At 43.4% G+C, this 15,629-nt stretch overlaps 3 protein-coding genes across 9 annotated transcripts in view; 1 reads left to right on the forward strand and 2 right to left on the reverse strand.

Moving 5' to 3' along the window:
* Positions 1-11,847, forward strand: part of LOC107129606 (histone H3.1) — a 39,816-nt gene extending 27,969 nt beyond the window's left edge. The window contains exon 6 of the mRNA XM_065544312.2: positions 9,355-11,847. The gene's annotated coding sequence lies outside the window, so the exon portion shown is untranslated. The remainder of the gene's footprint in view (positions 1-9,354) is intronic.
* LOC102123651 (histone H2B type 1-M) overlaps positions 1-12,583 on the reverse strand; it is a 19,443-nt gene extending 6,860 nt beyond the window's left edge. For 2 of the 5 annotated variants that reach the window (XR_010586499.2, XR_010586498.1), the window contains exons 1-2: positions 12,145-12,583; positions 480-627 (exon numbers count right to left, since the gene is read on the reverse strand). Coding sequence is in view for 3 of the 5 variants with exons in the window: in XM_015449793.4 (XP_015305279.2) it covers positions 12,154-12,534 (381 nt within the window). In the remaining 2 variants the exon portion in view is untranslated. Of the gene's footprint in view, positions 1-479; positions 628-10,574; positions 11,848-12,144 lie in introns of those variants that run through there. The other 3 variants (XM_015449793.4, XM_005553822.4, XM_065544308.2) reach the window with 2 other exon arrangements.
* Positions 1-14,292, reverse strand: part of H1-4 (H1.4 linker histone, cluster member) — a 15,459-nt gene extending 1,167 nt beyond the window's left edge. Inside the window, exons 1-2 of one of the 3 annotated variants that reach the window (XM_074038724.1) lie at positions 12,145-14,292; positions 480-627 (exon numbers count right to left, since the gene is read on the reverse strand). In XM_074038724.1, coding sequence (XP_073894825.1) covers positions 13,570-14,229 — 660 coding nt within the window. In that variant the 5' untranslated portion in view covers positions 14,230-14,292 and the 3' untranslated portion in view covers positions 480-627; positions 12,145-13,569. Of the gene's footprint in view, positions 1-479; positions 628-10,574; positions 11,848-12,144 lie in introns of those variants that run through there. The other 2 variants (XM_074038722.1, XM_074038723.1) reach the window with 2 other exon arrangements.
* Between the last annotated feature and the right edge of the window lie 1,337 nt (positions 14,293-15,629).

The raw sequence follows: 15,629 nt of genomic DNA on the forward strand, positions 1-15,629 counted from the left end.
CCATTTTACATTTGATGGTCAGAGAAAACCTCTCAGATGTGGTGACATTTTCATCAATCTGCTTAATCCAAAACCCAAGAAATGTGAGAAATATTTCAGTTATTTGACAGGTATTACACACAACTGAGACACCAAGTATATGACAAGGCCTATGTACTTATGTCCCCTTTTGGTTTTCTCTCTGTCTTTCTACCATATTTTGCTTTTGGTTTCTCTTAGGTCTCCAAGCTCTTTCCCGCCCCACCTTTTCTTTTTCTTTTTTTTTTTTTGGAGACAGCCTCTGCCGCCCAGGCTGGAGTGCAGTGGCTCCCTCTTGGCTTACTGCAACCTGCGCCTCCTGGGTTCAAGGGATTCTTTGGCCTCAGCCTCCCATGTACAGCTGGGACTACAGGTGCATGCCAGCAGGCCTGGCAAATTTTTGTATTTTTAGTAGAGACAGGGTTTCACCATATTGGCCAGACTGGTCTGGAACTTCTGACCTCGTGATCTGCCTGCTTCGGTCTTCGAAATTGCTGTGAGCCACTGCAGCTGGCCCCTCCCTTTTTTAGTAGGAGTTTGCTTCTTCCATTCCTTTTCTGAGTCCTTCTCAACTTCTCTCACCTTTTTTCTCATGCTGTCCCCAATTTCCTAGAAAGTAATTGTAACTTGGCTATAATATTTATAAAATATTGTTTTGTATTTATAAATAATATTTTGACATTTTAAAACAGAATATTTTATTACTCAAAAATTAGAATAAATATGTTTGCCTTGATGCAATTAATTTGGTAGTTCCTGTATGAGCCCAAGTTCATTTGACTTTGCTGAAGATTTCCAGAGTATCAGACACACTTCTTTAGGCTTTAGTGAAAGACAAAGGTAAATGAAAACAATTAGCTGTAAGTCTCCTTAACTGAGCATTCCAGGAGGTCAAGGACCACCATATCTCTCTGTGTATCTGCAGTGCCCAAGCCAGTACCTAGGAGTTTTGCATACTTCATGAATTTCCTTACAAATCCTTCATGACTAATTTCTTCTATTTGGTTTCTTTTTTTTATACCCCTCTCTGCTGAGGGGTATAAAATCTAATCTTACTAATCTTACTAATCTTACACTTGGAACTTTTTTTTACTATTAATCATTAATCTTAAGTTTTATATATTAAATTATTAACTTAGTTTTAACTTCTTGTGCAATTTAAATTTCATTAATTTGTTTTTTCCATTTTAAAAAATTTTTTCATACTCTACAGTATTTTCTAGGATTTAAAATTTTTATTGTATTAATTTCTCTGCTTCAGTTTGTTGTTTTCTTTAAAAAGGCCCAATCTGTTTGTTGGACATTCTAACAATCAGACACTAGAGAATTGCTTTACAGACTGCAGTTTAAGATTTATCAGATGAATTAATACGTTCAATGCATATTTTTAAAAAAGTACCTGCTATGTGCTGGGATAATGTTTTATATAACCTGTAGAGGCACTACTTTGTCCTTTACAATATCAGGGAAAAGTCCATCAGGATAATATGAAGGGATTTTATTGGGCTTTGTCTCTGTGGATAGTGGTCAATTTTAGTCTGAATTGTCGAAATTCTTAAAGGTTCTGCCATTTATAAAGGTATCAGAGCCAGGTGATTGTACATTTGATTTCTATGTAGTCTTTAAAGCACAAATGCTTTTTACATCCAAGCATTTCAAATATAAAAAAGGTATAGTGGTTTTAAATTATGTCAGTAAACTTTTTTACATTTTTTTGCCTTATCAAATTTTTATTTTTACTTATTTATTTATTTATTATTTTTTTAAAAAAATGGAGTTTTGCTCTTGTTGCCCAGGCTGGAGTGCAATGGTGTGATCTCGGCTCACCACAACCTTCGCCTCCCGGGTTCAAGCGACTCTCCTACCTCAGCCTCCTGAGTAGCTGGGATTACAGGCATGCGCCACCACACCCGGCTAATTTTGTATTTTTAATAGAGACAGGGTTTCTCCATGTTGGCCAGGGTGGTCTTGAACTCCCGACCTCAGGTGATCTGCCCGCCTCAACCTCCCAAAGTGCTGGGATTACAGGCGTGAGCCACTGGGCCCGGCCCAAGTTTTTATTTTTATACACTTTTTTTTTTTTAATATTAAAAAGGAAAGCACAATTACCACAAATTACAAAGGACTAAAGCAGGACTAGAATAATAAATGAATCAATTCAGCCTGGAAAGCAGATACCTTCAGTAATATTAATGTTACAATACAAGCTCATTCAAGTATTTTACGTCGCCTTTTTTTTTTTTTTGTCCTTTTAAATACGATACCCTAGCCCATAGTAAAGATGATATACTATGAGCGTAAGGTGGAACCTTCTCTACGAAGCCAGATGACAAGTTTTTGTCTCCAGTGAGAAATGGCTCTGAGTTCTTATCTTTTCTACCATCAACATGCCTGAAGGGGGGTAGGGTCCAGGCTGGGGAAAATCCAAGGACCCTTCAACATGGGAGGATTCCATTCAGGAGGGTACCAGATAATTCAGATTACTCTACCTAGCCTTTTTTGACAAAATCAACCCTCACCCTCCACAGTCATCTTCCTTTGCTCTTCTCCTCACTTCCAGGGCCTTCTAAGCAGCTTACTTACTTTTGTAAAATCAATCACCAGGAAAAGGATTGATAGAACAACACAAAAATATTTAGCAACTTTGACATAGGGGCTTAGCACCTCTATCTGAGCCTCAGGGGTCTAAGCTGGGGGAGGGCCATCCAGCCCTAGGAGTGCATTTGTTCCCAGGTACAAGAGCGGGTGAAAGAGAAACCTGCCCCTTAACAGGGCTGAGACACACAGACCTTCTGATGTTTGATGCTCAAAGGTTGTGTTGGCATGGACAAACCTTGAAAGAGATATGATGAAAAGAGGGATCTGGGCAGGCTGTTGCTTTGTGTCTCAGGTCTTGGATCCCCATGGGAGGATGGTAGGTATGAAGTAGCTAGCCCTGATGGTCCCCGCCACTTCTGGCATGCTTGTCACAGATACATTGGTCCTAAATTCAAGTGTCTTCAGAAATTGAAGATGTAAACTACTCTTTGCAACATTAACTCCTATCATGTTACAAAAAAAAAAAAAAAAAAAAAAAAAAAAAAGAAAGAGAAAACAAAAAGAAAAAAAGAGAGAAAATAATGTAAAGAAAAGCAAAAAAGAGGCCGGATGCGGTGGCTCACACCTGTAATCCCAGCACTTTGGAAGGGTGAGGCAGGGAGATCACCTGAGGTCAGGAGTTCGAAACCAGCCTGGTCAACATAGTGAAACCTGTCTCTACTAAAAATACAAAAATTAGCCAGACATGGTGGTGCATGACTGTAGTCCCAGTTACTCAGGGAGGCTAAGGCAGGAGAATGGCTTGAACCCAGGAGGCAGAGGTTGCAGTGAGCTGAGATTGAACAATTGCACTTTAGCCTGGGTGACAGAGCAAGACTCTGTGTAAAAAAAAAAAAAAAAAAAAAAAAAAAAAAAGCCCCCTCTGCTCATGCCAACCACCAATCTATGTTGAGATGAAGTCCTTACCTCCCTGCCCCAAAGGGGCTGCTTCTTTGAGGAATGTGTGTGAAGAAGATGGCAGCTCCCTGACCTGGGAGTAAACCCCAGATAAGAAGAGCCTTTCCCCACATCCCAAGGTTTCTTTGTGCCCCCAGATGCAGCAGAGGAAAAAGAATGAAGTTTCTGTGGTGCTGGATACAGTACATGACTGCATGACCTGAAGGAAAGGAGGAATAAAGGGAAGGAGGAGGGGATCCAGGAGCCCAGTATCTGGTACGATGTGAAGCAGGCAACAGACTGAGCAGGGAAAGGCCTCAGATTCCACTGTCATAGCAGAGACCATGGTTTGAGACATGGGTCATAGGAACTGAAATGGGCTTCCCACATACCAACCACTGAGAGGTCAAAGGCAGGGAAGGGCCCAGGCTAAAAGCAATGAGATGTCCAAGGTAACAGACAAGCCTGTGATACTGTCACAGGCTGTGATTTGTCAGCCTGTGATACTGTCTCCTACTCCCAGCCTTTGGGCTCAACAGAGTAATCAGTTGAAAAGGAGGGTCAAAGACATTGAGTCAGTGAGCAACAGGACCACCAACTCCTCTGTGTTGCCCAGATCCCACCGAGAGTGAACATGTAGTTATCCCTGTACCCGACACACATCTCAGTCTTTGTGGGTCAGTCCTTCATCACACTCCCTAGCTTCTGATGACAGCAGACTTCAGCCATTCCACTGTCATTCACAGCCCAACCCAGTCAGTGACTGAAGAAGAGAAGTCAGGTATACTCTATGTCCACATATATTCTCCTGCCACCGGGCTTCACCAGCTGGCAGGTTTCCCTCCCAGCCCCCACCTCTTTTTCATCCCTCATTCCCAGGTGAGGTCAATTGGAGGATGGGCAGAGATAGGTGGCTTACAGAGAGGGGATGCAAGATGGGGATACTCCACCAGACTCTAGTAGGAGAATGGCAACTTTCTCCACTTTTTAAGAGAGACAGAGCCTCCTTGAGGTCTCAGAGATCTTTCAGGTCAACGCAGGCAATATTTCCAAGCCTCAGCTGTGGGTGTTCTCATTTTCTCTCTGGGGTAGGGGAGATGTTCAAGCTGAGAACAAGTATGTTCCAGAGTTTGTTTGAAGCAAACTTGGCCTTGGGGTTTCATGGGTAGGATGAAAGATGTCATGGCAGGATGGGGCCTGGCATGAGGCAAAAGCATGCAGAGTAAGGACACAACGGTAGCAGCTGTGTACAGACACAGGATGTCAGCTTCAAACGATGCAATAGCAGGGATATCTTGGCATGGTTCTCATCCAAGCCACCACCAACCCTTGCCTCCAGGACAGAGGCTGTGTACATGCAGCAGCCCAGAGAAAGATTCTAGGGAGTCCAAGACCAGGCACATCCAGAGAAGGTGGGAGCTCTTTAGGTTGGCTCTCCACCGTGGAAAACAGACATTTGGGTATTTCAGATTCCCACTGCACAATAAGGCAACTTAAAAATATTTCCAAAAACAAAAATCCAAGGGGAGAGGATAGACATCATTTTCTGTGGATTAGTTGGGGGATTTTTGATTTCTTATTTATTTATTTATTTATTTATTTTTTGAGATGGAGTCTCGCACTGTCGCCCAGACTGGAGTGCAGTGGCGTGATCTCAGCTCACTGCAAGCTCCACCTTCCGGGTTCACGCCATTCTCCTGCCTCAGCCTCCTACAGGCGCCAGTCACCACGCCTGGCTAATTTTTTTGTAGTTATAGTAGAGACAGGGTTTCACCCTGTTAGCCAGGATGGTCTCCATCTCCTGAGCTAGTGATCCGCCAGCCTCAGCCTCCCAAAGTGCTGGGATTATAGGCGCAACCCACCGCGCCCAGCTGATTTCTTGTTTTTTAATTGTTGATTTTTTTTTTTTCCATTTTCCCAGGGACAGAAAGGTCAGAGAAAAATAAATCATCTTTCAATACTCTTTCCTGATATGAGCAGCATCTGTCTGGGCTGGGGAGTAAAGAGTGTGGGAAGAGGGGAGTGAGGAGAGGCTAGAATCTCCCCCCAAGCCCAAGTTTAGATCCTTTGGTTTCCTTCTCCCAGAAAATGGCAGATGGGCATGGTAGGGACAGCAGAGAGAGAACATGGTGATGACAAACCCTACAAGATCAAGGTGCTGGTTCTCCTGGGCTCAGGGGTGCCACTAGAGCCTTCCATGGGATGGTGCTGGGCAATGGGGCCTGCAGAGCCTTCTTGTGGGCTACATAGTTGGCTGGAAGGGACTGGAAGGGGAGCAGGAAGACATTAGGTTTGGGGACCAGGGTTGTAGCCTCCTAGCTATGGTAGGGCTGCAGATTTTGGTAATCCAGATGAACTATCAATACTTTAAAATTATATATGTATATAATTTTACATATATATAAATATATAATATTTATATATTATATATATATAAAATATATATATCTATATATATCTCCCCCTTGCTCTCCCCACTTAGAAGAAGTTAGTATGTAAAGAATCATAGAGAGAGGAGAGGGAAGGGGATGTGGAGGCTCCTGTCCAGGGGTACTCTGATAGCCTAAATGGTGTGCACATTGCTACTCAGTACAAAGGCCCATGCTAATAACTCCAGGCCTGTCCTTTTTTTGTTCCCTGTCCTGGGACTGGGCATGGCCATGGACTCTTGCCCATCCCATCCCTTTCCCTGCGTCAAACACCAGGGCTAAATGGTTTTTCACTTCCCCAAATCGGAGTGTTGGCTTGTCCACTTGTCATTTTCCAGGATGGGCTGGCCGGTGGGTGGTATAGAGGGCTGGCTGATCATGGTGACAGATCTGCTGGGAGACTGGGAGGGGCACTGCTTCCTGCCCTCACCCCTGCCACCTCCTGCTACCACTGAGTGTTGCTTGTGGTTGGCCTTCTCACCTATGGGGGGATCTACTCAGAAGTCTTCAAGATTTTGGAACTTGCTGAGGTATTTTTGCAGTTGGGGTCAATGTCCAAATTTTTGGCTTTGGAATATTTCAAGAAATTCTTTTACTATTCTTATCTGAAAGGGTGTAGCTTAATTCTACTTCAGGGTATGTGCCAGATTTCAGTGACTTGCTTATATTGAAAAACATATGCCAGATGAAATGGCTCATACCTGTAGTCTCAGCTACTTGGGAGTCTGAGGCAGGATTGCTTGAGCCCAGGAGTTCCAAGGTGCAGTAAGCTACATCAGGTCCCTGCATCCCAGCCTGGGTGACAGAGCAAGACTCTGTCTCTAATAAATAAATAAATAAATAAATAAATAACGTTTAAAAAGTGTGAAGTGTGTGAGTTTCGAATCTTGTTCACAAAAGGCATTGTGGCTTATTCCTTCCCCCTTCTCTTTCTGTTTTCTCCTGCTAAGAGATAACAGTTGTTTGGTTTTTGAAGATAATCAGTTACCCCTCTAGAGAGGTCTAACGGACAAGGAACTGAGGCCTCCACCCCAACAGTCAGCTTGAACTTGCCAGATATGTGAGTGTGCCACCTTGGAAGGGAATCCTCCAGCTACAGTCAAGGATTCGGATGACTGTAGCCTATGTTTACAACTTGACTTCAACCTCAACAAGACCCTGAGCCATAACCACCTAGCTAAATCACTTCTGGATTCTTGACTCACAGAAATTAGTTTTGGGATAATTTGTTACACTGCAATAGATAACTTAACAGAGATGGAGAGCCCCACAATGAAGCTTACAAAGCCACCATAATTTTTATAATGAAACTTGATAAAGGTAAGCCCAAAACAGAACATCATAGAATGGGCCACGTGCAGTAGCTCATGCCTGTAATCCCAGCTACACAGGAGGCTGAGGTAGGAGAATCACTTGAACCCAGGAGGTGGAGGTTTCAGTGAGCCGAGATCATGTCACTGCACTTCAGCCTGGGTGACAGAGACTAAATCTTAAAAAAAAAAAAAAAGAAAAAAAAAGAAATCATAGAATGATTTTATGTGAATAGAAATGGAAAAAATCCATGAAAAATATTAACAAAATTTACCCAGCTATTATTTAAGATAATAATATAACATGACCAAGTAAGATTTGGACTAGGAATAAAAGTATGAATCAACACAAGGAAATCTATCTATACTTCATGGCAACAGGGTTAAAAAGAAAAAGCATATGATTTCTTCAGATGTCAAAGTGATCGAATAAAATTCATAAATCATTCCTAATATGAAATCTTAAAAGAAGAATAGAAGGAAACTATAGGGCTCGGCACGGTAGCGGACACCTGTAATCCCAGCACTTTGGGACCCCACGGCGGGCAGATCACTTGAGGTCAGGAGTTTGAGACTAACCTGGCCAGCATAACGAAACCTTGTCTCTACTAAAAATACAAAAACATTAGCCGAGTGTGGTGGTGTGTGCCTGTAATCCCAGTTATTTAGGTGGCTGAAGTGAAGGCGGGAGGCTGGGAAGTGGAGGTTGCAGTGAGCAGAGATCCCGTCACTGCACTCCAGCCTGGGCAACAGAGCAAAACTCTGTCTCAAAGCAACAACAAAGAAACAAAAACCAAAAACTACATTAACACAGTGAAAAATGCACATACACATGCATGCACATACACACAAAAGCAATTATAGATTACCAACCACCGAAGTCATTTCTATGAACACGAGGAAAAAGACAATACCTGCTAGCATGTCTAATATGACATATTGTTTGTGATGTAGCTAGCACAGTAAGATGATGAAAGCAAACAATAAATACTTACTGGAGAGAATATCAAACATTTTTATTTGCTAATAATAGTACTATATGCAATTAAAATCAAGTCAGTCATCTAAATATTGATTAGGATTAATAGAATTTGATAGCTAGCTAGACACAAAATTCACGTAAATAACCAATTGTCCAATTATCCTCCTACATACAGAATTTCAAACAGTGCTTTAGTGTGAGGTCATATGTCAATATGTAACAGAAGTCACAATATTTTGAAAATCAGTATTACATCTGTAAAAATTTGGGGAGTTTATTAATTCACAGCACACAGTGACTCCGTTTTTTTTGTATAATTTTTCTGTTTAAATATTTACTTTTTTAACCAAGGCTTGCTTTGATGAGCAATACGTTAGTTTCAATTTTTATTTTCTTATATTATTTTTAATTATTAGTAATCCATCCATTCTAGAAAATTATTGGCCACGATCTTTTAAATCTCACACTTGCATCATTCTACCTGATTGTTTCTTCTGGTACTGTGATTAGATCCACGCCAGATCATATTTTACTACTAATTCCAAGTCTCTTTTCATTTATTTATTATTTGAGACAAAGTCTCATTCTCATTGCCCAGGCTGGAGTGCAGTGGTGTGATCATGGCTCTCTTCAGTCTCAATTTCCCTGGCTCAAGTGATTCTCTCACCTTAGCCTCCTGAGTAGCTGGAACCACAGGCACGCACCACCATGACTGGCTAATTTTTTGTATTTTCAGTAGAGTCGGGCTTTTGCCATATTATTCAAGCTGGTCTCCAAATCCTGGGCTCAAGCTATCCTCCTGCCTCGGCCTCTGAAAGTGCTGGGATTACAGGCATGAGTCACCTTCCCTGGCCCTAATTCCAGGTTTCTTAAACTCACTTTTGCATTTTTCTCTCTGCATTTCACATAATTCCTTAAGATCTGATTACATAGTTTATTAAATTTCTACTAGTAGGTCCAATTGGCTGCTGTTAAACTCATGCAGTAAGCTTTTTATTTTAATTTGTCTTATAATTATATGTTTATTTTCTATAATTTCTATTAGGTTCTTTTTTCAAGTCTCTGTGGTCACTTTTTGTAATTCTTTAGTCCTTCAATATATTTATAAGACTCTTTTTCTTTCTTTTCTTCTTTTCTTCAGATGGAGTTTCACTCTTGCTGCCCAGGCTGGAGTATAGGGGCACGATCTTGGCTCACTGCAACCTCCACCTCCCTGGTTCATGCGATTCTACTGCCTCAGCCTCCTGAGTAGCTGGGATTAAAGGCGCACACCACCACACCCAGCTACTTTTTTGTGTATTTTTAGTAGAGACAGGGTTTCACTATGTTGGTCAGACTGGTCTCGAACTCCTGACCTCGTGATCTGCCTGCCTTGGCTTCCCAAAGTGCTGGGATTACAGGCGTGAGCCACCGTGCCTGGTCTCAAGTCTGTATCTTGTTAATTCTCCCTTTTCATTCCTTTCATTTCCATTGTTTGTTGCTTTTTTTTTTTTTTTTTTCCAGAGACAGGATCTCAAACTTCTGGTCTCAAGCAATCCTCCAGCCTCAGCCTCCCGAAGTGCTGGGATTATAAGCATTAGCCACCACACCCAGCTCCCCTTGTCTGTTGCTTTTGTTTTCATTAGTCATACTTCTGGTTTCATGATGTTTGGTCAATTTTGATTGTGAAGCTGCTTGTGCATTTTGGGGGGTATATTTTAGCTGTGGCAATTTGTTGAGGTGTAAAGTGAAGCTTGTTTTCCAGAGATGACTTGTATTTGTTTCTACCGGGTGCTCAGGGGCACAAAACCAGCCTGGGATATGCCTAAATTAAATTCTCAGCTTGGGTGTTTGAATCCCTATGGTATGAATGCCAGGAATAAGTAAGCATCAAGGATGGCTTGTAGTCCAAACCTTAGCAGTGGAATCTATACTGCTCAATGTCAGGCCTCTGAGCCCAAGCTAAGCCATCATATCCCCAGTGACCTGCACGTATACATCCAGATGGCCTGAAGCAACTGAAGATCCACAGAAGTGAAAATAGCTTAACTGATGACATTCCACCATTGTGATTGGTTTCTACCCCACCCTAACTGATCAATGTTCTTTATAATCTCCCCACCCTTAATAAGTTTCTTTGTAATTCTCCCCACGCTTGAGAATGTACTTGGTGAGCTTCACCCCCTGCCCCCAAAACATTGCTCTTAACTTCACCACCTATCCCAAAACCTGTAAGAACCAAGGATAGTCCCACCAACCTTTGCTGACTCCTTTTTCGGACTCAGCCTGCCTGCACCCAGGTGAAATAAACAGCCATGTTGCTCACACAAAGCCTGTTTGGTGATCTCTTCACACCGACACATGAAACACTCAGAACCCAACTTCAGAGCTGACTCTTTTATTTGCATTCATCTGTGATGGGTTTGTATGTGTGTTTATTTCTAGTTCATCCTTCTACCCTGAGGTGACAGATTTTCGTCTGGTGTCTCACCTTCACCTAAAAAGATCTCTTATCAGGCCCTATATACCCTGGTCGGTTTCCATATAACACCCTAAAAATGAAAGTTAAGGGTTGGGTAAAAGCCAGCTGTAGTGCTTGGGGTTTAACATGGGCCAAATCCCTGGCTCTGATTTCTCTTTACTTTTTTAGACCCTCTTTGTTACTTTTAAGAATTTAGAAACTGTTATTCAGGTTTTTAGTTATCCGTTCAAGTACCAAGCTTGCCACGTTATGGAAAATGTATCCCATAATCCAAGATTTCATGTTTGTTTATGAGGGCATGAGGACATTGAGGGCATGAGGACAATGAACTTCTAAACTCATTCGTCTTTTAGACAATGATCATCCACCACTTAAGTTCTCCATCTCAGCTAACATTTGACTTCAAACCTAGCCTCATCCATCTCACAATTTTCACGTGGTAAATATTGGTTCCTTTCCTTATGGCCACTCCCTCCTTGTTCCCTCTCCACTCTTCTGAGATTCTTTTTCTCCCACAATCATCCATTCCCCAGCAGTGAAAACCTTTTGTCATCATTCTATCTTGTGCAGCAGAAGCTACATCCTGCCAGAAGGAAGTTTTCTTTCCCTTTCTACCTTATCCAGTCCTAGGTACTAAGGGGCATCTAGGAAAGGGTAAATTGTACTGCAAAGGGGGCTTCAGTCCTGCGGTAACTATTGCCTACCTGCAGTCAGACACCTTAATGACTATTTGGGTTTCTGCCATTACCTAGTGAACTTTTAACCTGAAAGCTGCCAAAAGAAAACTATAAATTAAATAGCTTTCTGAAAAAGACGGTTTAGCAAAATAATTTTAAGGTGTCTCAGAAGTTGCTTCTTTTTTCCTGCACCTCAGCGCCTAGGATCCGCCTTTTCCTCCCCTACTCGCCTAAGAGCTTCAGAGAGAAACTGGCCCAATTACAAAGCAAACCAGAAACCTTTGTAATACTTCCGTGTTCAGCTCACATTGTCTTCAGCCTTTACTTGCAGTTATCACGTATCTGCATGGTAAAAATTTTACAAGAAAACGGGGGGCGGGGGTGATGGTGGAGAAAGCTCCAAACAGAAGGAAGTTGCAAAAGGGTGCTCTTTTGTGCTCAGGGTGGGCCGTCACCACACGAAGTCCCAGATCAACATCACGATCAACTTGGAAATCTGCACACGGAAACGAAAGAGCTGTACACTTACAGTACTTTCAGTTTATGTTAGTGTTATCTGACACTAAATGAGCTAATGATCTAGTATGTGCCCATAGCACTCAACTTCTGGTACCTATTGTTACTACCTATAATTTCCAAGTATTTCCTCTGCAGTACTAACATAACATTAAAGATTGGTAGTATGGTGCTGAGAAATCCAATAATCCCCCTTTTGAATGAAATTACAACTCATTTACTGAAAACATGCGTGGCTCTTAAAAGAGCCTTTGGGATTAGGTGTAAAGATGCTTACTTGGCAAAGTTACTTGGAACTGGTGTACTTGGTGACGGCCTTGGTGCCCTCCGACACGGCGTGCTTGGCCAGCTCCCCCGGAAGCAGCAGGCGCACGGCCGTCTGGATCTCCCTGGAAGTGATGGTCGAGCGCTTGTTGTAGTGCGCCAGGCGGGAAGCCTCGCCGGCGATGCGCTCGAAGATGTCGTTGACGAAGGAATTCATGATCCCCATAGCCTTGGAAGAGATGCCGGTGTCGGGGTGGACCTGCTTCAGCACCTTGTACACATACACGGAATAGCTCTCTTTGCGGCTGCGCTTGCGCTTCTTCCCGTCCTTCTTCTGCGCCTTAGTCACCGCCTTCTTGGAGCCCTTCTTTGGGGCAGGAGCAGACTTGGTAGGCTCAGGCATAGCAACGTTAATAATTACAACACTGTCGCAAACACCTGAGAAAATAATCACTCCCACCGATGCCCCGTTCATTTATAGATGCGGTATTCAAATGAGGTTAATCAGATTTCGTTTATGATTGGATTAATTTTTGTGTGTCGTCACAAATGCCAATGTAAACGACACTTAAAAGTCTACCTTTTCATTGGCTATTTCATTACTTTACTTTTACCCAATCAGAAAGCCCAGACCAGACTACCCGAGGCTACTATAAATAGTCGTCTTTAGACAAGTCAGCTGTGCACTTCTCTTGGAGCAGTTGTTTTTGAGATCACACTTTTTATTAGCGTTGTGGTGTCAGAACGTATACTGAAAGATACTTTAGGAGAGCTCACGTTCTCTTTTCTTCCTCTAACAAATTATAGGACTCGTTGCATACAGAAGTCATGGTAATTGGGATATCCCTGGAAGTCTGGCAGTTTTGCGTTTGGGAAGTCCTTCATCTATGCAAATGCTACATTTAAGGACCACGTATTTTCTGCAGTGTCAATTTCTAATTTTTAGTTGTGGCAGTGGTTGAAATAGTGTACTATGCCACCTGTGTCGAGACGTACTCCTCTGCACTCCATTGCTTGCCATAGTCTGTAGGGAGCCAGCACGGAAATTGAGTGTTCTCTATTCGGAACTCATACGTCCCAGCCTAGAAGCCCGGGAAAATCCCGACTTTTTTTCCCATGCTATTTGCAGGCCAGATCTCGCTAAGTGTTAAGTACTACGGAGGTCGAAATGGGTTTTAACTCCAGTATTCGAAAACGCAATAAAAGCTCAATGACGCGGCTGCACTCCTGCTTGGCCGACGGAACGAGAAATGACCCCCTGGCCAAAAACGGCTCCTCTCTCCCGACTTTGTTCCCGGGAGACCCGCCCCTCAATAGCGGCGTTTTCCCGGCCACACCCCCTGATAGTGTAACAGCTCTTTTACTGAAAGCGGTGGGTGGCTCTGAAAAGAGCCTTTGGGTTGTGTTGAGCTTCTAAGCAGTTGGCCAAAGGAACTTCCTACTTTTTCTTGGCTGCCGCCTTCTTTGGCTTGGCTGCCTTGGGCTTGGCGGTCTTTGGTTTAGCCGCCTTGGGTTTCACTGCTTTGGCCTTCGCTGGGCTCTTGGGCGCTTTTTTTGGCTTGGCTGCTTTAGCCTTTTTCGGGCTTTTCGCTTTTTTGGCTCCAGCAGCCGCAGCCGGCTTCTTCGCCTTCTTTGGGGTCTTCTTGGCGCTCTTCTTAGGGGTGGCTGCCCCCGTCGCCTTCTTGGGCTTCTTCGCCGCTCCTGTAGGCTTCTTGGCTTTGGCCGCGCCTGCCTTTTTAGCTTTAGGCTTGGCTTCCCCGGAGGCCGCCTTCTTGTTGAGTTTGAAAGAACCCGATGCGCCGGTGCCCTTGGTCTGCACCAGAGTGCCCTTGCTCACCAGGCTCTTGAGACCCAGCTTGATGCGGCTGTTGTTCTTCTCCACGTCATAGCCAGCGGCTGCCAGCGCTTTCTTGAGAGCGGCCAAAGATACACCGCTGCGCTCCTTGGAGGCGGCAACAGCCTTAGTAATGAGCTCGGACACGGGGGGCCCAGACGCTTTGCGCTTAGCCGCACCTGCGGACTTGCGAGCCTTCTTCTTCACGGGTGTTTTCTCGGCAGGGGCCGGAGCAGCGGGCGCGGCAGGCGCAGTCTCGGACATGTTGAAGGCAGGCGTGAGAGAGAGAGCAATTCGAGCCGGAAGCAGAGGCACTGGCCGGGACTCGGGCCGCGGCGCTGCGCCCGCCCGTTTATATAGGGCGGAGCTGCGCCGTGATTGGTGCGCTGTCCAGCCCGCCTCGCTGGCAGCCGCAGAGTGTCCTCTCGGATCCCGAGTTGTGTTTGTTACACCTCAAAAAAAGCCAAAAATATAAAAATTGTCTGCACCGAACTACCCGGTTTTTCTCAGATAATGATCCCCGAACCCTCAGGCTTCACGCAGATCTCAAATTATGAGGAAAGCACAAAGCCTTGTGCCAAAAACTTGCAATATTTCCCGCCGTGCTTGGCAAATTTCAACTCAGAGAAACAAAACTTTCTATTTTCTTCGTAAATTATAAACCGATCTTTAACTGTGGAGTTTTCTGACCTCTCAAATATGATTCTCCAAGTGGTTAGCTTCTGATATATCCAAAAAGCATGCCACTGGCATTAAGATTTTTATTACAAATCTGCACTTAAGTGAGGGAAGTAACACAGGCTCCTCGGAGAGTCCTGCCTATTGAGCCGAGGGCATTTGAGTTCATCAAACTGGTTTAGTTTAATGCTAAACAAATTATTCCTCATTTGACATTAAGTTTTGGACCCCTGGGACATCAATCTATGCAGCCGTGGTTTTACATCTGTCCGCTATATCTGAGTTTTAAAACAATTCCTTTGGATAATTCTTTCCCTTTCTGCTCCCAAGGGTTGGGGGCGGGGCTGTTGCTTCTCTCTTCTCTGGACAACTGCTCCATGGATTGAGATACCTTGAATTCAGGGTATTTGGGAACGAAGGGAAGTCCAAAATATACTCAGGGTACAGAGTTGAAAAAAGATTAATTTTCGAATGTGATGTTCATAAAGTCACTGGAAGTGGAGGTGCACTTTTCTTTAAAGCATTTGTCTGCAGCCTTGCTGAGTGCTTTTGGCATATGCTTCAGAACCAAATTGCAATAAAGTAGCTTAGAGCTGGAATTCAAACATTGATAATAAGGGAAAATAAATAAGAACTGTATATTGAAACATATGTACTCCCATTATTAGAGAAGCCCAGCCGCTATTATTACTGAATAGTTGAGGAATGACTAGTCCACTCACCATGTATGGTTTCAATCCCCCTGAAGACTGTATCCCAACGCTTCGCAGAGCGCAATAGAAAGAAAAATAAGTGACATGTAGTGATTAAATGACAAGTTCAAATTTCGATCTCAGAAGCAGAGCTTTGAGAGTCTATCTAAGCTATTATAAATCATTGCCCTCTGAAAACATCCTTTGAACAATGTCTGAGTAAATCTCTTTAGGTAGTTGCCCAACCAAGAAGAGTGTATGTAGGTTGGCAATGAAAGCCCAACTAAAAGAATT

The sequence above is a fragment of the Macaca fascicularis genome, chromosome 4 (genome assembly GCF_037993035.2).
Source record: "Macaca fascicularis isolate 582-1 chromosome 4, T2T-MFA8v1.1".
Classification (NCBI taxonomy): domain Eukaryota; kingdom Metazoa; phylum Chordata; class Mammalia; order Primates; family Cercopithecidae; genus Macaca; species Macaca fascicularis.